This window comes from Molothrus ater, chromosome 17, assembly GCF_012460135.2.
Source record: "Molothrus ater isolate BHLD 08-10-18 breed brown headed cowbird chromosome 17, BPBGC_Mater_1.1, whole genome shotgun sequence".
NCBI classification, from domain to species: domain Eukaryota; kingdom Metazoa; phylum Chordata; class Aves; order Passeriformes; family Icteridae; genus Molothrus; species Molothrus ater.
The window spans coordinates 8,501,746-8,528,962 of NC_050494.2; the positions used below are offsets into that span (position 1 = coordinate 8,501,746).

General features: G+C 51.6%; 2 protein-coding genes and 1 non-coding gene across 13 annotated transcripts in view; all 3 read left to right on the forward strand.

Annotated features, from left to right (window-relative positions):
• Positions 1-7,252: 7,252 nt before the first annotated feature.
• TPD52L2 (TPD52 like 2) lies at positions 7,253-23,220 on the forward strand. Of its 11 annotated transcripts, XM_036395515.2 has the most exons (11): positions 7,633-7,678; positions 7,791-7,930; positions 9,033-9,181; positions 9,994-10,053; positions 11,518-11,577; positions 15,571-15,672; positions 19,572-19,598; positions 19,973-20,014; positions 21,236-21,284; positions 21,366-21,414; positions 21,498-21,591. In XM_036395515.2, the coding sequence occupies exons 1-10, from the start codon at positions 7,648-7,650 to the stop codon at positions 21,399-21,401; spliced, it is 696 nt and encodes a 231-aa protein (XP_036251408.1). In that variant the 5' UTR covers positions 7,633-7,647; the 3' UTR covers positions 21,402-21,414; positions 21,498-21,591. The 11 variants fall into 11 exon arrangements, with proteins under 11 accessions (XP_036251405.1, XP_036251406.1, XP_036251411.1 ...); XM_036395512.2 differs by lacking the exons at positions 7,633-7,678; positions 21,366-21,414 and adding an exon at positions 7,253-7,355 and having other exon boundaries at positions 21,498-23,220; XM_036395513.2 differs by lacking the exons at positions 7,633-7,678; positions 21,366-21,414 and adding an exon at positions 7,253-7,355 and having other exon boundaries at positions 7,818-7,930; positions 21,498-23,220.
• A 2,129-nt stretch (positions 23,221-25,349) lies between these two features.
• On the forward strand, positions 25,350-25,421 carry TRNAE-CUC (transfer RNA glutamic acid (anticodon CUC)). The gene has a single exon. It is a non-coding gene; the product is annotated as a tRNA-Glu (tRNA).
• Positions 25,422-25,628: 207 nt separating this feature from the next.
• DNAJC5 (DnaJ heat shock protein family (Hsp40) member C5) overlaps positions 25,629-27,217 on the forward strand; it is a 30,823-nt gene continuing 29,234 nt past the window's right edge. Inside the window, exon 1 of the mRNA XM_036395451.2 lies at positions 25,629-25,804. The gene's annotated coding sequence lies outside the window, so the exon portion shown is untranslated. The remainder of the gene's footprint in view (positions 25,805-27,217) is intronic.

The following is a 27,217-nucleotide window of genomic DNA, read 5'->3' on the forward strand; positions in this document are numbered from 1 at the left end:
CCAAGCCCCATCCAACCTGGTCTTGGACATTCACAGGTACGGGGCAGCCACAGCATCACTGGGCAACCAGAGTCAATGTCTCACCACCCTCACAGGGAAGAATTTCTTCCCAATGTCCCCTCTATCCCTGCCCTCTGTCAGGTTGAAGCCATTGCCCCTTGTCCTGTCACTCCAGGCACTTGTCAAAAGGCCCCAGCTCTCTTGGAGCCCCTTTAGGTGCTGGAAGTGGCTTTAAGGTCTCCCCAGAGCTTTTTTGTTTTTTTTAGGCTGAATGCCCACAGCTCTCTCAACATGTCTCCAGAGCAGAGGTGCTCCAGCTTTTGGACTGTCTCTATAGGTTCCTCTGGGCAGCACAAGCTCACTTCTGCAGCCTGTCCAGGTTCCTCTGGATACCATCCCTTCCCTCCAGCATGTCAGCTGCACCACATGGCTTGCCTGGAAAGGGGAATAAGCAGGATTTGGGGACCATCCCCACCACAGGACTCACGGGATCACCTGGAGGGGCCTGACCCAGCTGCAGGGAGGGTGCCGAGGGGCTCTGCCTGTGACCAGATGGCTCCGAGCAGCCCTAAGCTCTCCATAATGCCCCTAATTGTCCCCCGGCGCGGGAGCGGGTGGCCCGGCCCAGCTGGTGCCTGTGTCCCCCCGCAGCCACGGCTCCGGGACCTCTGGCTATTTTTAATCCCAGGAAGCTATTTTTGAAGGGAGAGGCTATTTTCCCTGCCCGCGGCTAATCCTGTCTTGCCGTTCAACCTTACCCAGCTATTTGCCGGGGCCACGCAATGGGCAGCTCCCTGCCCCGGGCAGCTGCATCCAGAGGGATTTGAGCAGGAGGGATGGGGTGGGAAGGGCCGGCCGGGATGGGGATGGGGTGGTCCTGCACCCCCTGCCCTGCTCTGCCGGGCCCGGGGCTGCTGAACGCCCGGCCTTGACCTGGGCCAGGGCACCGCGGTGCCACGGAGGGGAAGGCGCCGCATTTGCGGCCACGCACTGATCGCTCCCCCGCCCGCCCCGCGGGAGCCGGGAAGGCCATCAGAGGATGGGGATGCCAAAGGTGACGGGGCCGCGTGTCCCCTGGGCGTGACGGGGACCGCGGGGTCCTGGGAGCGCCGGCGAGCTGGGACTGAGCTGGAAGCAGGTGTTGGGCACGTCCCGGCGGGAGGAAGGCTGGGGGTGCGGGCCGGGGGGAGCGGGGTGCACATCTGGCAGCGGAGGGGCGGCAGGAAGCGCCGCGCTGGCCCGGCTCCCCCGGGCTCGGCTGCCTCGGGGTCCCGGGGGGCCGCGCCGCTGCCAGATGTTGTGCAGCTGTCTCCGGCGCTTCCTCTCCCTCCATGCCCCGCATCCTTCGGGAAGCTCTTCCCTGCGCTTCCTCGGCGGGGAAAGAGAGGGAGACCTCCCCAGCCCCCCGCTCCTCCGGCCCCGGCTTCCTGAGCCGCCGGCTCTGTCCGCTCCAGCGTTCACTCCTTCACCCTCGGGCTCACCGTCCCCCACCCTCCGCCCACCTCTCCGCGGCCCCTCGCTCCTTTTCTTCTGCTGCCAGCTCCCGATCCCGGGGGATCTCTCCCCTCTCCCGCCTCCCGATGCTGGGGCTGCCTCCTGCGCTCCTGGCTCAGAGCTCGCCTCGCTCCCAAGGCAAAGCAAGGCAGGAGGCAGAAGCGTCGAGCATCACTTATTGCTTTTCTTCTCTCGCCTCTCCCAGCATTTCCCATTTTCCCGCAGCGCAGGGACTGCTCAGAGCCCGACCAGCCCATCACGGGCAGGGAAAAGCCGGGAGAGCCGCAGGGAGCGGGGCCGTGGGCTGCGAAAGCCGGGGAGATGCTCGCTGCCGGCAGCTCACACCGACTGCGGGGCGCAGATAGGATTCAGGGATTAGAGCAGCTTAGGGAACAGGGCTCTTCCAAGCGGCAGATGGTGCTGGATGGATCCCAGGGCAGGGTTAGAGGGGTGGGAAGCAGGTCCCAGAGCAACCCTGGGCAGGGCAGGGGAAATCAGGCAGAAGCAGGGAGGAGGAGGAGGTGGAGGAGGGTTTTTGCCCAGCCCGTTTCCGGAGCGCGAGGGAGGGCTGCAGGGACGGATCCTTGCCCCGGCTCCCAGAAATGGCAGCTGACGCCCAGAGCCGGTCACAGCTGCAGTGACAGCAGCGTGGCTTTTGTCCCCGCGAAGTTTCCCTTGTACCCCAGCCCAGCTGCGGGGTTCAAGGTCCCGGTTTCGGGACGTGGCTCCATCACCCACGGGGTCCTTCAGCTGCACATGTCCCTTGTCCCCACGTGTGTGGGTGTCTCCACAGGAGTGCACGCTCCCGGGTGTGCTCATCATTCTGGGAGTGCGTGGGAAGCCCCAAGACCAGAGGCTTCATCCCATGTTCCTCCACATCCCCTGCATCCCCCTGAGATGGTCTTGGCCACAGGAATGCCTTTTTGGGCTATCTAAAAACAGAGGCCAGACAAAATTAAGGGAATAAAGAGTGATTATATTTGTTGAAGGGCCTGCAGGTATGTTTTGGGCAGACAAAGCCCTGCAGGGACTACACCCAAAATAGATGATGGGTTTTCACACTTTTATAAGTTTGGTCCTTTTGTATATTGGAGGTTAATCTTCCAATTACACCTTCAGGTTATGAAGTAATTTACCTCAAGTTCCCCCCCCCCCCGAAACTCACTTTTTTTTACATTTCTTGGGGCCTGAGACAGTGAGGTGTCCTTGATTCCCAGGCCTGGAGAGGAATTGTTTTGTCTGACCAAAATGGGAAAGCAGTAGCTAACACTTCCTATGGAGTCTAGAGTTATACACTAAAGAATTGAAGGATTACAAATATATGAAAAATATAAAAGCTAAAATCCTAAGGCATCAACAGGAGTACATGCTCCGAGGTGTGCATGTCATTCTGGGGGTGCATGGGAAGCCCTAGATGTCCCTCCATGTCCCCTGCATGCCCCTGAGATGTTCTTGGGCACAGGGATGGGTTTGTGGGCAGCAGGGTGCTGCTGTGGGGCTGGAATGGGACAGCCCCTCCTGCCCCACAGCGCTGGTGGCTCCCTGGACTCTGCTGTGACTGCAGAGATGAGGAACTTCACCCCAAATTCTGCTGGGGGAATTCCCAGTGATGAGGGTGGAAACAAGAGATGACGAGGTGAGGCCCAGAGAGAAACCCCACAGCCAGGGCAGCACTGGTGGCTGACACAGAGTGCCCCAGTGCCCTCAGGAGCTGTTTCAGAGCTGAGAGCAGCAAAACAAGCTGGGATAACAAAGCAGAAATTAAGGGACCCATTTCCAGCAGAGGGGTGTGATCTTCAAGAGTGGCCTTAGAGGAGAAGGGTCTGAGTTGCTCCAGCTGAGATTGTCCCCATGGCTCCTGAGGGCGTTTGTGGTGGGAACAGGGGGACTCCAGCTGACGGTGGGAAATCCCAGTCAGGGAGTCACTGACATTTTCTGGGAAAGGGCAAGACGTGAACAGGAACCCCTCGGGCAGCCCGTGGGTGCAGCTTTCTGCTTGGGGTGGAGAGGTGGGCATGGGGAACCCCTGGGGATGGTGGGACCCCAGCCCACCCCAGACTGCTCCATGGGATGCAGCCACATTGTCCAGGTGCTCTCACCAACCCCTGACACTGGCAGGGAGGTGGCAGAGAGGGGGATGTGGGGGTGATCCAGGCAGGGAACTGAGCACCCTGAGGATGCTCTGGATCCATGCCTGATGTCAGCCCCAGCAGCTGCACCCACATCCCCTCAGCTCATCCCCACTTGAGAGTCCCTGTACCTTCCCCAGCAGCCACGGTGGTGTCTCAGAAAGAGGAAGTGTCACCCCCAGCATCCCCCCGCCGTGTCCGGGGCTATTTTGGGTCTGGAGAAAAGCGGAAGGCAGCACCGGGCGGGCGATGCCCTGCAGCACACAGGGGCCAGTGGTGGGTGGGGAAAGAGGAACCCCAACATCGCCCCTCACCCCCTTCCCACCTGTGGGATGAGGAAAGAGGATCTGTCTCACCTGAAGCATTAAAGGTTTTTGGTGGCTTGGGTGGTTCCCAGGGTGATTGCAAGGGATCCTCCAATGTGTCCAGCTCCCCATTCCTGCCTTTGTGAACCAGGGGCAGGGTGCTGGTGCACACCCTGTTTTTAAATGCTGGTTTTTGCTCTTAAACGTGTGTTTTGCCACCAGTCCCCATGTAAATGGTAAATGTTAGCTCTTGAGGCTGCGTGTGTGGGTGACCCAAGGAAAGGTCAGGGATATAACCATGAGTGGGGGCTGATGCTGATGGGGTGGATATGGATGGAGGGATGGAGGGATGGAGGGATGGAGGGATGGAGGGATGGAGGGATGGAGGGATGGATGGATGGATGGATGGAAGGAAGGAAGGAAGGAAGGAAGGAAGGAAGGAAGGAAGGAAGGAAGGAAGGAAGGAAGGAAGGAAGGAAGGAAGGAAGGAATGGACGGACAAACCGATGGGCAGATGGACACAGGGATGGACGGACAGGGTCCTGTTGCACCCACACTCTGCACACTCTGCATGAGGCCATCCAGCTGTGCTCCTTTCCTGTTGCACCCCCGGCTGATGCTGTCCCCAGTGTTAGCCCGAGGGGTGGGACATGCCTGGGGCCCAGTGGGAACGGGGGCACTGCCGTGGGGGGAGGACAAGAGGAGCCAAAGGCTGGCCGCGGGCCATCACCGCCGCCTCTCTGCCGAGCAGAGATAGCCCCACCGGCCGCCCCTCCTGCTCGGGGGATGCTCCATCAACACCTGGCGCCTGGGGATGGCTCCGGGCCGGGGCAGGGCGATAGGGGCTGTATCAGCCGGCGCAGGCTCCACTGGCACAAGGAGCAGGAGCTGGCTCCGCTGGGCCCCTTCCAGCCGCGGGGAGGAGCGGCGGGAGAGCAGAGCCCGGCGGCTGTGCACGGGCAGGGAGGGAATCTAGGTCAGGGCTTGCTTTAAAAGGGGGCACAGAGCCCAGAACGCGGCGGCTTCCAGCGAAGCCACGGAGCAGCAGCGCCTGCCCGAGCCCGGCGCAGACACCGGGAGCTGGAGCTGAGCAATGTCGGTGCTCACCCACCGGGAGCATCCCCATCCCGGCGCTGCTCCTCGTGTGCGTGGCCGTTCACGCAATTCCTTGCTTTGTCGGGGAACGGGGATTTGTAGCTCAGGGCTGGAAAACAGCGTGGTGCCCCGGGGACATGCCCTTTCCAGAGACATGGACACAGGGAGATGCCGCTCACCTCCCAAACGAGAGGGTCAAATGGCCCCCTCCTTCCCCTCCGCCTCCACACGGCTGGAAGGGCGTCAGCGCAGGGAACTCACCCCATGCCTGACATTTCTGCATTCGCCAGCAAACGGCCAAAAAAAAAAAAAGCCCCAACCGAGCAAAAATCCCGGTGGCAGCAAAAAGGGAACCGGGGAGAGGTGGAGGGTGCAGAGCTGTGGCTGCCAGGGTGAACAAACGCCTCCACATTTTGTCCCCCAAATAACTGCCCAGCTCTGGCAGAGCCCCAGCAGATCCGAAAACACAAAAGGGATTTTATTTTTCCCCTCTCCCCAAATTCAAGATTGCTCTGCACTTCCCAACACCTTTCAAGGTCTTGGGATTGGGGGATGATTAAGTTGGCACCACGATGCATTTAATTAAAAGCCAGCGCCTGAAGGTGGAGGGAAATCAGCTGCTGGAGCAGGGGATTTTTGGAGGGCAATCCCGTGAGGCACAGCCCGATCCCTGGCTGTTCAGGGAGGCTGGACTTGGCAGGGCTTTGTGCCTGGCAGAGCTGGCAGAGGCCACAGCAGTCCCTGGGAGCCGCAGCCCCCCTGGCCCCTCCTGCTACTGCCACCTCAGGGCCAGATTTTTCAGGAACTCGGGCTCCGGTGAGCTTGGAAAAATCCAGATTTTTCTCATGGGCTCAGCATTCGGCCACTCCCTGGGTTTCCACTGAGCTCAGCTTTGAAATGAGGTGTGCACCAAGGCTCCAAAATTCACAATAACCCCGTAAAAAATCCCCCAAATAAAAAGTTAAGCTGTTAAGTGCTCCCTGTCCTTGCAAGGCCAAGCAGGCGGATGGGTGTCATGTGCTCTGCTCCAGGAAGGGCATTTCCAAGAGCTCTTGTGGGTGCTAACCCTCTGCTCGGGTGGCCAAGGTGCTGATGGAAAGGGCTCTGACAAATTCCATTTCCCTATCTATATTCACTTCCCTTTTCATGCCTCATCCTGGGGAACCCAAAGAGACAGGGGAAAAGGCTCTGAAAATGAAACGAGGCCCCAACCCAGAGGGATTTTCAAGGAACGGATTGCAAAACAGTTGGGAGCGGAGCAGCCCAGGGCTTCCCTGTGCCCTGACGCAGGTCTCAGACCCAGGTGGGACTGCAGGTTGTGCTGCCATGTGCACACCCAGCCCCTGCAAAGGGAGCAGCAGATTGTCACCAGAGCCGGGCTCTGCTGCAACAGGCACGGGCCAGACCTCCCCCTCCTGCCACTGCTTCCCCTTCGATGTCACTGCAGGTGGCACCGCGGCGATCCGGTTTTTGAGGCACATTTGGAGCCTGATCCCTGCAGCTGCACACCGGGAGCAGGCGGGGGGTCCCTGTGACCGGGCACCCGGGGCGGGCCGGGGGTGCCGGGAAGGCTCCGGGCACCGCAGCCACCGCCGGACCCAACGGGAGCCCCGAACCCCGAAGGTGCGGGGACAGGCAGGGCGTCACCGTTCTGAGTGATCGGCGCTAATGAACGGTGGGAGGCTGGGGCGGGAACGGAGCTCGGGGATCGTACAGGGCAGGGAATTCCCCGGTGCCCTCCGCCGGTGCTGCCCCATGACCACAGTGCCCCGTGCCGGTGCCGCCCGGTGTGTCGGGCCGTGCCCACTGTCCCGCTGCCCGCTGTCCCGGTGCTGCCCGGTGTGTCGGGCCGTGCCCGGTGTCCCGGTGCCGCCTGGTGTGTGGGGCCGTGCCCACTGTCCCGCTGCCCGCTGTCCCGGTGCTGCCCGGTGTGCCGTGCCGTGCCCGCTGTCCCGGTGCCCCGTTCCGGTGCCGCCCCGTGTGCCGTGCCGTGCCCACTGTCCCGGTGCCCCGTTCCGGTGCCGCCCCGTGTGCCGTGCCGTGCCCGCTGTCCCGGTGCCCCGTGCCGGTGCTGCCCCCTGCCCTCCGGCCGCGCTCACGGCACCGCCCGGCCCCGCCCGGCCGCGCTGCCCCCCCCATGACGTCACCCCGGTGTCCGGTGCGGGGGGCAGTGACACACGTGTCACCGTCACCGTGGCGACGCGGCGCTGACGCGCTGTGCCCGCGACCCTCCCCGGAACGGGCGGGCGGCGCGCGCTGAGCGCGTCACCGGGGGCGGCGGCGGCGGCGGCTGGACGGGCCCGGGGCGCCGCCATGGAGAGCGCGAACCAGGGTAGGGCCCGGGGGCTGCTGCGGGCATGGGCCGGGGAGTGCCGGGCACGGGGGGAGCCCGGGGACGGCGGTGCGGGAGCTGCCGCTGCTGTGATGGGGGAGCGGCCCCGGGCGTGGGGAGCGGCCCCGGGCGTGGGGAGCGGCCCCGAGGATGGGGAGCGGCCCCGAGGATGGGGAGCGGCCCCGGGGGTCTCTCCTTGGCTCCGCTTCCCTCACCGCGCCCCGTGCCCACCCGCGGAGCCGGGCACAGGGGCTGTGAGGCCGCGGAATGCCCGGCTCTGCCCCCGGTTCCGATGGATGCTCGCGGAGGAAACTCCGGCCGAGGTTTCTGTTCCCGTCCCCTTCCCGCAGCTCCGCCGCCCCCCGCCCTGCTTTGCATAACGCGCCTCGCCTGCCGCTTGCTTATTCCGTGCCCTCTGCTCCTTGTCTGCGACAGATATCAACCTTAACTCTCCCAACAAAGGTCTGCTGGCGGATGCCATGACAGATGTTCCCGTGGATAACGCGGCCCGGGGCGCTGCGCCCGAGGGATTGACTCTGGCCGAGGAGGAGGAGCTGAGAGCCGAGCTCGCCAAGGTACGGGGGGCTCGCCTGGGCAGCCTGTGCCCCGCTTGTGTTCTGCTGGGAAGGAATAAGCAGGACCCGCAGGGGCAGGACTGGGTGTTTTGTTGTTGGGTTTTTTTGGTTTGTTTTTTTTTTTTTTTTTAATTTTGCAGTGTTACCTTGGGGTCTCGGAGGTAATTGTTGAAATGCACAAAGCTGGCAGATACTTCAAACGCTGCCGTGTGTTGTTTGCTCTTTCCCAGAACAGCCTAATTTAGAGCTCTAAGGAAGTAAGTGGCTTTTGATATCAGGAGCTCAGTGTAGGATTTTAGTTCCATGTGAAGCCAGAAAACACTTCAGGCAAATACTAAGCGAAATAAAACAATTTTTCCTTAGGAAACTGAAACATTGGTGCACTTAATGAGCTTTTCTTCCTACCTTTTTCTCTTAAATATTTATTGCACTTTACAGGCAACTATTTTTGGTGCCTATACACTTTCAAAGAGCTGAGGGTTTACAAGGTAGCATCCTAAAGTTTGAGCGCCTTTGGTTATCATTTCTGTCTGATATGTGGCTGAAGATAATTGCAGCTGTTTCTCCGTGGTCCTTTCCTTCATGTGAGAATCCTGTGGTAATTCTTTGACTTGCAGGTTGTGGCAGGGGAGGACTTTGCTGCTCTGGGTGCTCATGCAGGGCTTGCTGAGCTGCAGCTAAGGCAGAAATGAACCCACTCTGCCTGGAAACAGCTCCACAGTGCTTTGAAAGTGTTGTAAGAAAGATCTCTGAGGAAATGCTCTTTGCTTTAAAGACATCAGAGGAAAAGAAACATAAGATAAAATCTTAGTTAATAAGGTTTGGCGACTGAATGGTGTTTACAGTTGAAATTACAATACAAGGAATGGGTTCTGTTCATCTCAGTGTCACTAAGTCACAGTGACTTGTATGGAGGTGAAGTCTGAGTGGCCTCCCATTCCAACACAGTTCATGTTGAGTCGAATAATTCATCTGATGTTCTTCCCAATTTGTAAAATTAATGTTAATGAAATTGTTGATAGTTTCAAGGGAGGTAAAAATCTGTTTTAATTTAGTTTTTAACTAAACTGGGATTTGAGACAAACCTCTGCCTTTCTCTAAGGTTGAAGAAGAAATTGGTACTCTCAGACAAGTTCTGGCTGCCAAAGAGAGGCACTGTGGGGAGCTGAAGAGGAAGCTGGGTCTGACTCCCTTGGATGGGCTGAAGCAGAACCTGTCCAAAAGCTGGCACGATGTCCAAGTCTCCAACGCGTGAGTGTTGCTTGTGCCACCTGTGTTTAACCAGGGCTCTGTGTGACACTTCCCAGCTGGGTATTCCAGAGCTCTGTTCAGTGCCTGGAGGTTTCTCTTCTGATGGGTTTATGGAGTAAAAGACACCTTAAAAATCCTTTTTATGTCTGCATAAGCTGGATTTCCATATCTGTGATCAGGATAAATTGTTGCTGGCTGCTCTTTGCCATGGTGTTAAAAATCTGGATCACACTTACTGGTTCAGTTTGCCCATTTCTGCCTGTTCTTTGAGGCACAGGCAGCTGCTGCCTTGTTCTGAACTCAGGCTCAAAGAGAAGTGCAAGCAGTTTCACAGCTTGTGCCAGTTCAGAAGCATTCCCTGGGTTGTATAGCCTGAATTAAAAGCCTGCACTTCCTAGGATAAAAATCTGTGATATTGATGTGCTTCACCATAGTCATCTTGTCCTAAATATATGAAGTGAGACTGTTCCTGAGCAGGCATTAAGGGTATGGTTCCTGCCATGCTTGACAGTGCCAAAAGGAGGGTCCCTGAGGTAAGTTTGTCCCTGCACTGGGTGTCAGGGACTCTGGGTGCCCATGGACATCATTCAGGCTAAAAAGTCTCCTGTAACTTAACTGGGGTTTGGAGTTAATGATACTGCAGAGCAGATTGTTGAGCTGTTCATCTTGCTGTTTATTCTTTTCCCTTTTTCCTCATCTTCCCTCCTCTGTCCCTGCCCTATTTCTGTTATTCCTTTGTCACTGGAATCTGTGTCATTGTCTTCTAAAAAATGAATATTAAGGTTATATTCATTAACACTTTCTGTTTCTAGTTATGTGAAAACATCTGAGAAACTTGGAGAGTGGAATGACAAAGTGACACAGTCTGACTTGTGAGTGCCTTGGGCTCCTCAGCATCACCTCCTTGTTCCTTGCTGCCTTTCCTGATTTGTGCTGCTTCTTGTTCTCCCAGGCATCAGGGCTTGCTTGGGAGCTGGAGGCAGGGTGAAGCAGGATTGTTACTTCCAGCATGCCTGGCTTCCAGCTAGAAACATCCCCCAGTTGCAGAGGAGATGAGTAAATGTTACTGCCATCATCTCTGTCATGGTCTTGCAATTGCAGGAGAAAAATTCCAATCAGTTACCAGACCACATTTTGAATAAAAAAAAAAAAAGGAGGGGACAAAAATGTAACCACAATTTCCCTTCAGCTGGTAATTAGTAGGTTAGTCTGTTGTTTCAGTTGTCTTATTAGTGAACTCTACCTTTTCTGTGAAACTATTTCTCATCATGAATGTGGTAGGAATCAGTTTGACTGCTGCCTTTCTGTATGGCCACCTGGGAGAGAAGTGGCTGGAGGTGCTTCCCCATAGCTGGAATTAGGGGCTGTGCAACTGCCAATGTGTTCATGGGCTTCTGAATCTGCTGCATTGGTGTGTGACCCTTTCCCAGTGTCAGCACTAGAAATCCATGAATTTTAATCTTTGCTGTGTATCCAAGCAGGTGACAAATGCAGACAAAGAGCATCTGGCTACTTTTGCTTCTGGAATATATTCTTTAATTATATTAGAGCTCCACTGATATTAGACACAAATCATTGATTCCTGCTGCATAGCTGAACTTAAGGAGCCCTTGGGTGCATTCTGTGCTGAAGCTTCTCTCTCTTTGTCTTGTGTTGAAGGAGATGATTTAGCTAAGAGGAAAACATGAATTGGGAGCATCACATCATTAGGCAAGGTGGCACTGATCTAATTGGGGCAAGTGAATTCTGGGTGATAAGTCCCCTCCTTTGAGCACCTCTGTGTTCTGTCTGAGGTGGGAGCAGCCACCTTCTGCAGTGTGTGTTCTGTACCTCCAGAGTTAGTTGTCACAGCCCTTAAGGTACTGTTTTTGTATAGAGAAACATGATTTTTAAAGATTGGAAAAACAAAAGTTTAATTGTTTGTCTGGTTCCTGCTGTATTGGTAAAATACATCTTTGGGTGTGGCTGTTTGATTTTTTTGGCTTTAAGATCAGTTCACTGCCCTGTGCTTTTAATACAGACCAGCAACAGAGCATGTAGGAAGGGAGTAGAAGATGCAAAGTTTTTCATTTCCTGACACCTTTTAAACTGCAGGCTTTGTTTCTTTGTGCTCAGTGTTTGAACATGCTTAAACAAAAGAAACTGGGGCTTAGGTGTCTCCCTGCCTCTCAAGCAATTCTTTTCCCTCTGGCTGTACCAGAAAGGCTGAAGCTGTTGTCAGAGAAATAGAGCCTCTGATACTGTAAGTGTAAAGAGTCACTAATAATGTGGAAAGTGTCAGAAGAAGCATCTGTAGTGAATCTTGGAGCTGTCTCTAACCTCAGTTGTGTTTGTAGATATCTTTCAGCCAGCAGCACACTGGAGGACTGGAATGAAAAATTAACTCAATCAGAAGCGTGAGTGTCTTAACCTTCAGCCTTAACAAATGCTTTCCTCTGCCAGTCTGCTGCCACTAACTGTGCTGTGCCTCTGCTCCCAGTCCTCTGCTTTCACCAGATCTACCTGGACATTTATCTTTCCTAGCTTTTAACTTTTTAACCCAATAAATGCCTCTGCTGGGAGAGGAAGCTTTTCCTCAGGTCAGTATCCAAGGGATACTCTATGAATGCCTGCCTGGTCTCAGGAACTGGCTGGAACCCCTGGCTAGCTGAGACCTGTGTGCCACACATTACACCTTCAGCTGAGGAGCTGTGGAATAGCCAGACTGCCTTTCTTGTTACCCCAACGTGCTCTGCAAGGAGCAGGAGCTTTGCTTTCTGCTGTGGTACCTGATGAGAATAGAGCTGTAGGGTCCAGGGCAGCTTCCTGTCATGTTGGGGCCACAAGTAGACTCAACCAGCTTAAACCTCACAGCTGTTCTACTCCAGTTGTTGAATGCAAATCTCTCTTAGACATGCTCTTACTAAATGCCTGAAATTAAATTCTCATCTGGACTAAATTATGGAGGGATATTATGGAGGTTGGCCTTTGTCCTTCTCACTGTGCATTTCCCACAGCATCTAGGGCGATCCCTTGCAGTGCTGGAGTGGGTGCAGGTAGGTTTTGTCATTATTTTCTGAGCTGATTTAACTGGGGAGGTAGGTCTTAGATATGAGCCAGCTTTTCCTGTTCCCTGGAGTGGGTATAGGGTGCAGTCCTTGGAGCTGGCTGGTTATCAAGCACCATGTGTGAATGCACGGTTTTCTTCCTAACACGGGTGAAAGAGGAGCAGAGATAAAGTGTAGAAGTAGCAGAAAGAACTTTAAAGTATGCAGGTCGACTTTCAGCTGTGTTTTCTAGATTAAGAAGCTGTAAACTGTCACCATTTCACTTGCCAAGTAGAGTAAGCTTGGTTTTTGTGCTTGCTGTCAGTGGCTGACTCCAGCAGAGTTCAGAGTCCCTCCCTGGGTGTGCCTGCAAGAGCAGAAAGCTTCTAGTTAGATCTGTTTCCTTGTACTTCATAAGCACAGAAATGTGGAGGAAATGTGCTTTTGTGGAGCACTTGGGGGCTGAAGAGCTGTGGCACCTTTGCTTTCCTGCTTGCTTTGGCACTGGACACAGTGACAATTGGTGCTGGCAAGGTAGAGACTGAAACAGGGACATGAAGGGGATTGAAACAGCAACATTTCAGAAATCAATCAGAGTTTCTACTTCTTGAAAGTTTAGTGAGTGCAAAAAGGCAAGTTCAAGAAGTCCAAGGGTGAGGTTTCATTCATATATTTTGGGGTTTTTTATGCAAATAAATTGTCTTTCCTGTTTCAATGCTGCTCTGCTCTGTAACTAACAAGGCTCTTGAGTGAGCTGGGAATGGACCTGACTCCTGACCTTATGGTGCTTTTGCATGCTGTGGAATTTCCTGGTGTTTGCCATTCCTGGCCACAGACTTTCCCTCTGCAAGCAGTTCATAAACAGGGAAAAACCCATCCAGCTTCACTGTAAGCAGAATGTGAGGTGACTTACACAGTTTGTGTCTTTAGCCAGACAGCTCAAATGGTGATTGCTGGATGAAAGCAAGTGAGAGGAAGCTGGTGTTAATGGATAAAGGAGCATTTGAGGATGGAGGTTTCACTCCTTCCTGTCAGGGTTTATAGGAGAGGGGTGCAGTGAAATGTTTGAATATCACAGGATGAACAGCACAGGGCAGAGATCATCTCTGCAGCTTCTGCTGCAGCCAATTGCCTGTGAGTAAAGTGGGGTATTAGCCAGAGCTTGTATTTATTACTCCCAGATTTGGATTATTCCATTGTGCTTTGTGCTGGGGCTAAGAGAAGAGAGTGCTTGTGAATTTACACTCGTGGAAAACCAGACTGTGGCACTTGCAGGAGAAGAATTGCAACGTCTAGGTCAGGGCTGGGTGTAGCTCAGTTGCATTAAAGCCTTGTATAAGCTGATCCCTTGCTGTCACAGCTGCAGCTGCACATGTGTGTGGTGGCAGTTCTGGGTTACAGAGCTGCTCATCTCCCTGTGCTTCCCTGGCTCTGCCTGGCAGCAGTGAGGTGTGTATGTGTCTGTGGGAGCTGTGGGTGCAGGACTGGGCTGGCCACCTGATCCAGCTGCTGCTTTTTTGTGCTTCCAAGTTTATATTTAATCCAGATCGTTGCCTTGATCTAGATTGCTGTGCCAGCACAAGCAGTTGTGCTGGGGGAAGGAGCACACTCAGGAAGAAGGAGCAGCACCCAAGTGCTTGTTCTTTGGTTATATTAAAAATCCTGCTGTCAGGTGTGGAAAACACGATTGGAAAATCTCTGGCCTGCTGAAGCTGGGCATAACACCTGGAATTTTGCAGTATGAATGGCATGATGGTGTCTTTTGAGGCTGTAAACCATTTCTCAGTGCTGAGCTCTGAGTGCCAAGCAGACCTGGAGTCAGCACTGCATGCTTTGGTGAGCACGAGGTCTTCAATGCTTGTTAGGCAGCTGTAAATCAAACCCCATGACAGGGCTCAGCCAGGGAGGAGCCTGGCTGCTGAAGGCAGGGCTTGAGATCCTCCTCAGACACAGTGGTTGCAGTAGGAAGGCAATCCTTGTATGAGATCAAGCAGCCTTGGTGCTGATCAGTTCACTCCTGAATTGTGCTGAGGTGCAGAAAATTGTGCTGTGCAGAGGCAGTGTTGAGGCCTTGCTGTTGGGGTATGCTCAGGTTCTTCTGGAGCTCCTGACTTCAAGAAGAATTGGTCTGAAAAATGGAATTACAGGAATTATAGGAGTTACAGAATTCTCTCTTGAGAAGCAGGAAGAAGGAAGGAAAAGCTGATGCAGTTTTGCCCTGTTCTGCCTAAATCTCGTGTGTATTCGTGATTCAGAAATACTTGGCTGTGGTATTCAAAAAAAAAACAAAACAAAACAACAAAACCCAACATGTTGTAATGTTGTAATTGGAATTGCTCAAATCCAGTTCTGGTGCTGTGGTGCTGCCCATGCATTTCTGCCTGGAGAGAAGGAGATGTGAGTAAGTCATCTGTCACCGTGGTGTTTGTAGCCAGGGCAGCTCAGGCATGAGAGAACATTAGGCTGTTTATAAAACCCTTCTCCTGAATGTCCTCACCAGGCAAAAAAATAATCTCAAGCTGAAATATTTGGAATAAGAAAAGTTTAAAACGTTGAACTTGTTTTCCAGCCTGAGTCTTTTCTTTGTAGTCTGAAGAATGATATAAATCTAGATGTTAATCATCAACTGTAGAATAGTTTAGAGAGAATGAATTAATAAAAGTGACACAAAGAATCTTTGTTCCTGAGATTAGTCTCATCTGGAGGAAACAAAGGTTCTCATGTGTCTGCAGCTCAGGTATAAACTCAAATAATCAGCTGACAAATAAAAACTGTCAGACTTTTTACCTATTGTGGTTAATGGTAACTGATAGGAAACTTCTCTACTAATTTATTTCTAAACTGCTGCTGTAGAGCTAATGCTGATTCCTGCATTTCTTTTCTATATGGGGATGATGATCTTGCTTCTTGCCTCTTTCCTCCAAAACATAACTCCACATCAAGTGCTACGGCTTCCTCAAGGCTGAAAGGACAGTTTGGAATAGGTTCCTAGATTTATTTTCTCCAGAACATGAGAAGATGATTGCAGAGCAATTAGGCTGCAGTGCTGAGGTGTTAGAGCTTCTTTGTGGAAAATTGGATTTGCTTTGGTTTTTAGCAAATATTTGTTAGATTTAAGAATATATGGTCAAAAGTAGAAGGTGAGAAAAGGTTAATGAAAGGTTAATCCTACACTTGCTGCTTTTGTAAAACTTCAAGTATTTGAGTATATGCAAATCTGGAAGTGGCTCTTTCAGTGAAGTCAGTGCAGTTCACTAACCCAGCTTCTTTCCTTTAATATGGGGTCCTTTTTCAAAATGGGGGCGGGGGGGACACTTTTGGATCCAACTCGTTAGTTCAATTTATGATTTTTTTTCCATATAGTTATAAGAAGACCCAGGAAACCCTTTCCCAGGCAGGACAGAAGACTTCAGCAGCCCTTTCCAATGTAGGTTCTGTTATCAGCAGGAAGCTTGGTGACATGAGGTAAGATTTCTGCTTTGCACTCCAGGGCTTTGATCTTGGTTTCAAACAGGAATGGGACTTTAGACAATAACCAGGCTTTCTTCCGTTTTTTTGCTTAGCTGGCAGCACGCTGCTGTTGATGGACTGCCACCTTCTGTGTGGCCCTGTGCATTGTAGCTTAGGACAGATTGAACTCTTATTGAAGACTTACTGAGGGGATAAGCCTGTTCTAAGGCATTTAAGTTTGGTTTGGTTTAGGAGAGCTGACCAAACGTTTTTAGCAGCTTTTCCCCTTTTACCATCATGTGGATTCACTGCAGCTTTTATATCATATGTAAGAAATTAGAATTAAAATTTCCCTTTTCTATTTCTTACTGGATTATAGAGGTGTGTTTTCTCAGTGTAACTGCTTTGGATTAGAGAGGGGTCATCCCCCCTGTGCTCTGTTATGATTAAAAACAAAAAGGGAAATGTCTGTTTGCTGCATTCCATGTGGTTTCAAGCCCTGGGTGTTGACATTCCATGGAGAAGGGCAGCGTGTCTTCCAGGCACAGTTAGGTCACGTTGGTTGGAAAATATCAATTGATTCAGAAGATTATGACCACATTAAAATTTTTTTCTGTGGTTGGGGTTATCTCCATTCCTTAAGTAGATGGCCACTGAAATAATTGCAAATTTCAACCTCTCCAAACTGGCAAGAGGGACAGGCTCTCCTGGCTGAGGTTCTTGCCCTGTGAGATTCTCAGCTGTACAAAGCCCAAGGTTAGAATTGGTGATTTACCTGCTCCTCGGGTAAACTTAAAGCTAAAGATTAAAGATTTAAGCTAAAGATTTCTACAGAACTTTAAGCTAAAGATTTCTACAGAACTTTAAGCTAAAGATTTCTCCCCCACTGATGGTAACATCCACATTTTTCATGCAGAATCCCTTGACCATGTTTTTCTTGGATTTGAGAGCTAATTCTGGGTGTACAGCCTGTCTAGGTTACTAAGGAAGGATTTCTGGGGCTTGTATTTAACATGCTGTCTCAGACCTTGGATTGAATGGGTAGCTGTCATTCTTTGTAGGGAATTTCCTATTCCACTGTGGCTGGGAGTATCTGAGTGGTAAGAACTTGTTGGCCTCTGATCACATAGTACTGATTTATTCTGGTTCTGTCCTCAGTCAGTTAGTTACTGTGTTCCTGGAGGGTGTTTTTTGGTGTTTTCAGAAGCTCATATCTCTGAATTTGGCAGAGAACTAGCTGGCTTCCTATCCTTTCCAGCATTCAAGTTGTAACTTTTCTTTCCTGGAAACTCCCTGGTCTGATGGAAAAAGAGACTTTCATGTAATCACAGCAGATTACAGATACTGGCACGAGATGTGGTGGGAGCACATTTTGCCAAACTGATAAACGAACTTGGAGCCTGGTTTCTGCAGTCTGGCTGGGCTATTGCAGCAAAGGAATGGGAACTGTGCTTTTTTTGGGACCACATGGGGAACTCCTGAACTGGGGTTGCCACAGGCAGAAGCTGTTTGGACAGGTTTGGTCCTGCCTGTTGTTTTTGAGCTGGGAGAATGCAGGTCATGCAGCTGCTGAAATGCTTGTGCCATCCCAGGAGCAGGTGATGGAGGGAGGGGATACTGGGATGCTTTCCTGGTGGCAGAGCTGGCCTGGCACAGTCACTGTCACAGCTGGCCACGTAATCAGGTGGCCCAGGCACATGCCAGGCCTTTGCAGCAATGGTTTTCCTCAGCTTCAACATCTGCATTCCTTTTTATAGCTAATACCTTGGGTGAGGTGTTATGAAATACAGGCAGCTTCTGTTTTATCATTTGGGAATCCCTGCCAAAATTATTTCAGCAGGATTTGTATATGTGGCCCTGTGGGGGAACACAGTAATGATTTTTTTTTTAAGACTTCTAGTTTTTCTCTGCATATATAAACAGACTTCTGTCTCCTGTGCTGCATCCAAGTCTTCCTGTTTCTGATACTGAAGAAGGTTTAACTCTGAGCATAAGGTTTTGCAGGAGCTGTCCCACTTTTCACCCTTGCCAGGTGAACTCTGGTGTTCTGGTATGTGATCAGAGCTGACAAGGAGTGAAGTCTGTTGTATTGCTGTGATCACTGCTCTGAACCAGTGGGATGACCTCTGTTCCCAGAGAATCTCTCTTACAGGCCTTGTAGCCTACACTGACCTCCATTACTGTACTCTGTTTTTTTCCTTCTTACACTACAAATTCACTTGCAAAGCGAGTTTATTTTCCAGCACTGGAAGTGTTGAGATAACAGAGGGGATTTCCTTGTTTAGTCAGCCTTCACTGGCTGATAAATGCAAGGAAGGCCTGATGAATGGGACAGAGCCTCCAATACACCAAGGGTGTGGGCCTAATTCCATTAAAAATGCTTGGGTCAAATTGTTTTAAATACAAGTAACATGTTAAATCTTTAGACATGCTGTGTTCTGGTCAAAATAATTTTGATGTGTGGATTGTAACCTTGGGAAGTTAATGCTGTAACTGTGTGCTCACTGCATTAATGCTCTACTGGATTGCTCTGAGGAGAGGAAATGTATTTAGTGGGTGGGATTTTTTCAAATCTTGGCCTGTTCAGATGTCTCTGTTATCTCCACCTACAGTTAAAAAGTAAATTGGCTTTTAGACATTCTGTTCCTGCATTTTACTGATGCCAGTAAACTGCAAAATTGGAAGTGTTTCCTTTTTGTTGCTTTGTGGGTTTGTGTCCACCTGTGCACTTCGTGGTGTCTGATGAAATTTGCTGCTGTACATAATGCTACAAGCAAATTCATTATGAAATGTTAGCCTGAACCCAAAGTGCCTGCAGATTCTGGAATTTATGTAAACTTTCAATCCTTATGGAAGGAGGAAAAGGGTTACTGCTAGGCCCAGGCCAAGATACTGAACAAGGAACCAGTGCTTGTGGTATTCCGTGTGGAGCAGCATGGTGCATGGATGTGTTGTCTGTGTTGTTCTCCTTTAAGCAAGAGTAAGTAGAAAGTTAATTTATTTCACATGCAAAGGCAGCATTTCAAGGCATCTGCCCTGCCAAAAAGAGCTGACTTGGATATATGGGGAAATGAAACCACAGAGCCCAACATCTTCACTCTGGCTGTCAGGAAAAGCCCTTGTACTCATTGCCAAGTACTTCACATCCAGCTTGCCATGACTGCTTCCTACTGCAGAAGAATTATATTTAAGTGGAATAAAACACTGCCCTGGCAGGAGAAGCTCCTTTAGAGCATCCTGGTAATCTTCCTAATAGAAGTAGGAAACCTCAGTCTGTTGTTTCAGACTGCTGAGATGCTACTGCATTGCAAAGTCCCATCCTAAAAATGGGCAACCAAGTTACAGGGTAAACATGATACCTTTAATCTTCTCTGTGATAACCTGCAGTGCATTTGTTCTCTGAACTGTAACTTTGAGATTTGCAGGCTTGGCAAGATAAAGTGCAGGTATCCATTGCAGCTTGCCCTTACTCAAGTCCTCACCAGAAGTCTGAGCAATGCTGTCTTTGTATGAGGGATCACAGGGGGAAATGGGGGAAGGAGGTATCTCTACCAATATAGCTGGGGCTTGGTAAAACCTTCAGTTTAGAAAAAATGCTTAAAAAATGTGTGAAAGCAATAGATGTTGCAAAAATGTTTTGGTTTTCTGTTGCACATCAACTCCTTCCCCTCCCCAGCTGGGTTCTAAGTTGATGTAGGTGCTGTTACTGCTCTTTGAGAAACAGCTTGTCTGGAGTTAATGAAAAGCATTTTTTTTTGCTTGCTCTTGTGATTTATTTTGAGAGGCTTCCTCCTGGGTAGTTGACTTTGCTGTCCCATGATTCTGTGACCGTGTCCCTGCGTTTGGTGCAAGTTTCTGTGCAAGTTTCTGACCATTCCTTCCTTTTTCTCTGTGCTGCCTGTGGCCTCTCCCAGGGCTCACTCCATCTCACATTCCCTTAGGTAAGATACTCTTCAAGGCTCTAAAAGAGCATTTGTTTCTATGCCAGGCCCTTGCAGACCTTAAAGGGGAAGCTGGTTATTTAAGCCTTGCCTAAACTTTTGACACAGATTGAGAAATCTACCGCAAACCAATGCCCTGGGATTGACTTTTGTATCACAGTTGCAGTTAAATACTGGCTGTCCTGTGTCTGGGAAACTAAACTTGGGGCTGCAGCTGTTAAATAAGGGGAGAGAGGGCTGGCTCCTACCACTTGGGCTGTCCACAGCAATCTGTGTGTGGACAGTGAGTGCTTCAGAGCCGGGGTTAGGCTGCTTTTGCACGGTGTCAAATTGTTGTTAACTTTTTCCTCCTTGTCCCAAACGCTTCCGAGCAGCGGCTACTCCATCCGCCACTCGATAAGTATGCCAGCCATGAGGTAATGTAGCACATGCCTGTGTCTCCTGAGTGGGGCTGGGGGGAACAGCTGCCTCCATCACTGCTGGGGGGTTTGTTCTGACTTGGACAACCAGCTCCTTCCTCGAGCAGGCCCCTCTCTGAGCATGGATTAAGCACAGCCTGCAGTTTGACTATTTAAAGGGTTTTTTAATATCTCTTGAGGTCATTAGCACCTGTCTTTTCTTGGACTAGGTGCAGTGTTGCACCTGTACCAAAGTCTGGTTGAAGCTTGCAGCTTTCAGAGGTCCCTGAAGGGCAGAATTACAGTTCTGCCACAATGTATGGCACAGCCATTGCTGACACTGAGGTGAATCTTAACAGGAACCCTCTCAGCCTTCCCTCATTGTGCCTTAGCTGGTGATTTCCTTGCAGGAGAAATAGTTGCTAGGGCTGGACAAGCCCACAGAACTCTCTCTGTTCATCCTCTTTCCAGATCAGCAGAGGTTGTTCTATGGCTGCAAATCTCAAGCAATGCCTTGGAACAAAAATAACTGAGATGAGGCGAGTCATCTCCCAGTGCTCCCGCAGCCTGGCCCGGGGGAGCAGCTCGATGAGTAATTGCCTGGTCTGGATGCTCAGCACAGAGCACTCCCTGAAATCCTTCGCCAGCCAAGCAGCTTGTTGGGTTGTCAAACAGCTGACCTGGTTTTCTTTGCTAGAAATATGAAATGCTCTGATTAATTTATTAAGCTGTGATTTTTGTGAGCATTTCCTGATGCAAATGATCACCCCTGTAGAAATAAAACTGCTGATAGGTGCAGGTATGTGGCCCTCCCCTTCCTCTCCATGGGATGTGATACAGGAAAATGAAGCCTTTGTTTTAAACCTTTCCCTTTCCACTATTTAAAACAAAATGTTTTTAGTTGGAAGTTTTTTAAAGCTAAGAGCTGATTTCTTCTCTACTTAAATGGGCCTTGATTCCCCAGTAAACTAGGACTTGTTTCCCTCAACACTTTAGCTTGAGCAATTAAGTGGACTGCATGTGGTATAAATGTTTTCCTTCAGAGTTTGGATGTGGTGTTCATGCCTAATGTGCCTGAGAGATTTGTGCCAAAGGCTGTGAGGAGCTGGGAGTGCTCTGGGTGATGGTGTCACTGCAGGGGAATGGCCACAGAGCCCAGTCACACCGTGCCATTTGATATGGTTAAGAGCTAACTTGTCTTGATTTGTTGTTTTTTTTCTCCCCTCTTCTTTCTTCAAGGAATTCTGCAACCTTCAAGTCCTTTGAAGATAGAGTTGGGACCATAAAGGTAACAGTCTGCTTTGTCTTGTAAACACAGAGAGTGAAGCCTTGAGCAGAAACTTTAATTTCTGCAATGTTTTTCTTGTAGACTAGTATTCGGGCAAATGGCCTCTCAGATATGTGAAGTCTTGGCTACAGTAGGTGACCTCGACAAGGGGGAATTGACTTGGTATTCCCAGTGCTGCTTTCTTGGTGTCCTCACTCTCTTCTCTCCTTCCAGTCCCGAGTGGTGGGCAGCAGGGAAAACAGCACTGACGGCCTCCACTCCCCCTCTGGAGCTGGGGACAAGCCTCCACAAGACAACGCTCCCTTCTAGGCCTGGATGTGGCTTTGCACAACTGGAAGAGCCCCCTCCCTCCCAAACCTTCACCACAGCAACAACATGCGAATCCAAGAAGGGGCTGAGAGCCAGTCTGGAGAGATCCATCCTTCATTCATAGACACTGCTGCTGGATCCAAGTCAAATAAAGAGAATGCAAAGTTTTGTACACAAATAATATTTTACACTAAAGTTTGTAGATTAAATGTATCACTGCTGTCCTTTTGGGAGAGCGTGTAAGCTGGAGTTTCCTTAAAGTAGCTCAGAAATGCCACTGCTCTGGATGAAAACAGTTTTCCTTTGTCTGACATGGCTTGGAGCAGATACATGGCCCTGAGCAGCATGAGGAGGGCAGTAACTGGAGAAGCCAAGTGCATGGGCACCTTAGCTTCAGCTTCTGGCTCTGTTCTCTGTGTGGGCTACTCTGGGAGCTCCCAGGCTTCTCCTGTTACTGTTTTCTCTGGCTCTCACTGGAGCTGTTGGGTAGATGGGGTAAACAGTTGGGGTTTTTTCTGGGCTCCTAAAAGGTAAACTTCACTTAGCAGCTGCCTCGTTGTTACACTAATGCTCTAGCTTTAACAAAACTAAGAATCTTTATTTTTAAATGCAATGAACTTTAAAGAAATAAAGCGTAAAAACAAACAAACAAAAAAGCTTTCGCATATTAGGGCAAAGCTCCCTTGGACTCTGAAGCTGAACTGCAAGCCTTACATCACTTATGCTTTACTTGTTTATGGTTTATTTTCTGTAGAGGAGACTGCAAGGGTTCTAAAGCTGGTTGTTGAGCACTGGAGTTTTGCATCATGCAGTCATAGCAGCATGTTTATAAAGCCAGTTCTTGTGTTAAATTCAGTGGTGCACTCTGTTTCCCGAGTGTATGAAACTTGCTTCTCCCTTCTCAGCTTATCCCTTCATTCTTGGAGGAGGAATTTCTGAAGGCTGGAATATGGATACCATTGGAGGGACTCTGCTCTGCTCTCTGAGGGCTCCTCCAGCTGGTACATCTGGCTGTGACTGGATGGGTTTCTCAGCTGAAAGCCCCAGCTCAAATTTTAGTTTACAAAACTGGCAGAGAGTCTTGGAGCTCACCCAGTCCCTCCAGGGGCTGGATGTTTTGCTCTTTTGATGTCCAACTTCATTGCTCAGGAGCTGACAAATTCCAAGTTTTCTCCTAGAGGCCTGATCTTATTCTAGGCAAGGTGCCTCCACGTAGAAATACCTAGAGTGAGCAATTCTGTGCCTTAGAGGCGAAGTGGGACTTACTCAGGTCTTTAAACTTATGTACATATCTGGGTAGTTTTAGTGGCTAATCACCCCGGAGGGACTGAACTGCCTCTGACCCTTTAGAGAAGCAAGTTTTGACACTGATTTGATAAATCTCCATTTCCCCCACCCCTGCTCCCCTCCCTCTGCAGACCTGGGGATGTGGGATGAGATGTTAGTGGGCAGATGTACTAGGCCATAGGTGGAGTTAGAGTGTCGTTCACGGGCACTCCTCGCTTGACTGGAACTGTGAGGAACAGGGCCAGTGAAATGGGGACTGCAGGAGCTTGGGTATGGAACTGTTTCTCTTTAAGATAAAGACTGAAGAAACGTGTCAATAAAGAATTCCTTTGGGAGAAAATGGGGTGAATGTCTTTGTCTTGTTCTAACAGCACTGAAATCCTCTCAAGTGGTTGTTATGAACTCATGAGATAAATACCAACTGCTGCAGCAGCCTGAGGCAAGAAGCAAGTGAAATATTCCATCATATCCCTCTGGCTTATCTGCTGGCTCTTTGGATGCTCTCTCATGAAGGAATGTGCTAAATAATATTTACAGTCTGATGTTTTCAAGATACTGGACACTGTTCCCAAGCTGTTTCCTCTGGGCTGGGGAGCTGCAAACTTCATGGCTGGTGCTGCAGGTGAATTCCAAACTTCCTCTTGCCCTTTTCCTGAGCTGGGAGCATGGAACTGCAATCCCAGCAGTAACCTTGGCAGTGGGAGCTGAGGCTGGAGAAATTTCTAATGTGGAAAAGCTGCAGCTGGGGTGCTGGCATGGCCTGACACTGTGGTACCTCAGGGAATCAGTCACCTCCATGGAAGCTCTGGCAGTCAAACAGCACAGCATGGGGGAGTTGTGGATGGATGGCTGGAGCTGGGAGCTGCTGTCTCCAAGCTTAAAAGGGCAGTGCAGAGCAGGCAAATAGGTTGTGGAGAGGCCAGCAGAGATCCTCAGTGTGCTGTTTTCAGAGGAAGGATGCCCAGCTAGGCTTGGGACATCTCCTTGGTGATGAGGGTTTGGTTTTGGGTTTGGGTGTTTGTTTTGAAAGTTGGGGATATTTTTCCTACATCACTTCATTAGGTAAAACTACATCTCTCCAAGTGAGGCTAAGGACAGACAGGTTGGTGTGAGACCTGATCCTGGAGGAGAGATGCTGCTGGGAGCACCCAGGCTGAGATGAGGGCAGATGGCTCCATCCCACAAAGCAGATAAACAGCAGAATCAAAAAGTAAGTAACTGCAAAAAGCAGGAAGGAGTCACTTTTCCCTGCTGGCACCGTGTCCTGACCCTCAGCCAAAACCACAGCAAGTGTTTCTTAAGGAATTTGAGATTTATGGTCTGAGAGGGGTTGCACAACCACTCCAGCAGCCTGTGCTCATCCTGGCTGAGCGGGCAGCGTCCAGAGCCAAGCTGCCAGCCTGGGCCCACTTGCTGCACCCCCATGGGTGCTGGGGTGGGCTCAGCATCTCTTCTTGGGTGCAGACTCTGCAAGATCCAAGGTCAGCGCTGGGGAGCCCTGCAAGTGGCTGGTGTTTTGGACAGGGAAAGCTGCAGGAGCTGGGCTGGAGATGGAGCTGAAGCAAGGAGGTGGTGTGGGTGTGTGATTCATGGTGATGACTCTGTTGGCAAATAGGATCCATCATCATTCATTTCTTTAAAACGTGAGTCAGAGGCAGCAGACGGGAAAGGCCATTAGAGCCTCACAGAGAAGACACACAGCAGCAGGAGTGGTGGGAGGGATAACTGGAACCAGTGTTCCTGAGGTCACCACCCCAGCCACACCTGCTCCAGGATGCACTGGATGGGTGGAAATTGTGTTTTTACCTAACACTGGGAAATAGCTGTGTTTCCCAGGAAACAGCCAGGAAACTTGCAACTAGGAAAAACAGACTCATGAGCTTAAAACCCTCATTTGCCCTTATTGTAAGCACTCCTTTTCATTAAAGGGAACCGGCTCTGCACTGAGCTCCTGAGGAGCCCAAGGCCGGTGTGGGGCTGGGTGGGTGGGGATGGCAGGATGGGATGCTCGGAAGGTGCTGCCCAGGCACACTGCGGGTCGGCGTGCGGGCATGGGCTGAGTGACAGTGCCCTAAGGGCAGTGAACCCTCAGCCTGCGGCACACGGTGATGTCCTGGCCGTGTTCTGTGTGTTGCTGCATCCCGTACCTCCGGCTCCTCCACTGTCCCTGCAGCCCCGTACCTCTATCCCCAGCCTCGCCGATCCCCGTGTCACAGCCCCGGACCCAGCGCTCCCTGTGCCACGGTCACCAGCTCCTGTGGGGAGCTGCAGCCCCCGGCCTCACTGATCTCTGTGCCGCAGCCGCCAACCCCAGTGCAGATCCCGGTTCCTGTGCCACAGTCACCGGCTGCTGTGATGGATGCAGCCCCCGCCCCCTGTACCGCAGTCCCCGGTCTCACCGTGTCACTGTCCCTGCCTGGCCGCGGAGACAGTGCATGAAATACACGAGTGAGAACTACCCCGTATCGCTCCCTGGTGGTCTAGTGGTTAGGATTCGGCGCTCTCACCGCCGCGGCCCGGGTTCGATTCCCGGTCAGGGAAGTTCGCTTTTTGCCGCGCTCTCTTCCCGCTTTTCCCCCTCCCGTCTCCGCCCCCTCCGTTCCCATCGGGATCCCCGACGCGCGCTCCCGGCGCTGCGGCCGCGTGCCCGCGAGCGCGCGCGCGCGCGCGGCGGCGGCGGCGGCGGCGGCGGCGCTGCGTGCCGGGGGCGCGCATGCGCAGTGCGCCAGCGCCGCCCCCTCCCGTGGCCGGGTCCCGGTCGGTGTCTGGCGGCGGCGGCGGCGGCACCGGCGCTGAGGACGGAGCGCGCGCGCCGCCGCGACCGGGCCCCGCGCGAGGCCCGCGAGGAGCCGCCCCCGCCCCGCGGGGCCGCCCCCGCCTGCCCGGGGCTGTGCGGCCCCCGCCCGCCCGCCCGCGGGCCGCAGGTGAGCGCGGCGGGGCCGGGCCGCGGGCGGAGGCCAAGATGGAGCTGGTGGCGGTGGCGGTGGCGGTGGCGGGTGGGGGGGGGCGCGGCGAGGCGAGACGGGAGGACCGGGGGAAGGTGGGATGTGCCCGCCGGGATCTCCCTGTCCGCCGGCATCTCCCTACCCGCCGGCATCCCCCTGCCCGGGGGCATCGCCCGCCGAGCATCCCCGCCCCGGGAGCCCCCCCGCCCCGGGAGCCCCCGCCCCGGTCCGCGGTGCCCGTGCGGGGCCCGCGCCCCCCCCGCTCCTCGGAGCAGGGGGGAAGAACCCCGAACAAAAGGCCTGGGAAGGTGAATTCTAAATGAAAGTCATCTCTGTGTGTGGGAGCCGTGAATCACTCCGGCTCGCTCCAGAAGCCGGGGTGATTTTCCTTTCCCTTTCCTTACATTATCCTGCTTAATTTTTATCGAAATAATTAGTAGCCGCTCGGCTGATGAGGTGCTTAATGAATGACGTACCGGCGGCGGGAAGCAAATCCAGCCTTTATAACGTGAAACTTGCAAAGGCAGCATATTTCTGTTTATTCGTGCAGTGTCTTCTGGCTCTCAAATTAAGAATTCCAGTCAGGTAATTTTGGAGATACGGAATGCGAGTGGACCGAACGGAGACAGCGGATTCCCTGATAGCGCCTCGCTGCTGCTTTTGTGCTGTATCAATACCTGCCTGTTCCACACCGGTGACACAAAGCCTTGAGTTTATTAGTGGAGTGTGGGCACTGATGGAGCCGGTGCTCCCTGGGGAGCAAGGTGAAGGCCATCCTGTCTGACATAAGAGGGAAATACAAAGGGTTTTATCTTTTCTAGGCTTGTTTTCATTGGGGCGTTAATTTTTGTGCACTGTGAGACATTGCTGTTGAGCTGTCTGCGCTGCTGTAAGGCTTAAAAAAAAAAAAAGGCATAAATTTGGTACATCATCTCAGACCGGTGTGAAATAATCTAATTCTCCTTGGTGATGTTTGCCTCGTGCCAGCTTATCATCAGGAAAGGGAAATGCTGTGTGTGTGCTTAAATACTGTGCTGGTTTGCTGCTTTTGAAGCCAAAACTTGCAGGCCGCAGTCACCCAGTGGCTGAGCAGTGGTGGTTCACCCATTTCTCTGGGTAAATTAAGCTCTCCAAAGTATGCAGAGCTGCAAGGATTTCCTTTGGAAATGCGTCAGGATTGGACCTATTTAAATTCTTGAATTGTAGCAGCCTCCTTGAAGTGGAATTTATTCTTTTGACTGCAGTTTCATTAGAGGCGTTTTCAGCTTCTCAGGCATCTGTTGGTTTCAGGTTGCCTAGGATCAGTGTTTGCATTTTTGTTTGCTTTTGATAGAATATGGTAGAATCCTAATCTGACTAAGGGATCCTGAGAAATAGATGCCAAATTAATTT

Excerpts from the sequence above, each read along its gene's own strand:
- TPD52L2 (XM_036395511.1), top strand. The coding sequence starts at position 7,648 with ATGGATGCTCGCGGAGGAAACTCCGGCCGAG. Across the intron at positions 7,931-9,032 it reads TGAGAGCCGAGCTCGCCAAG|GTTGAAGAAGAAATTGGTAC; the intron begins GTACGGGGGGCT and ends CCTTTCTCTAAG. Across the intron at positions 9,182-9,993 it reads GATGTCCAAGTCTCCAACGC|TTATGTGAAAACATCTGAGA; the intron begins GTGAGTGTTGCT and ends TTCTGTTTCTAG.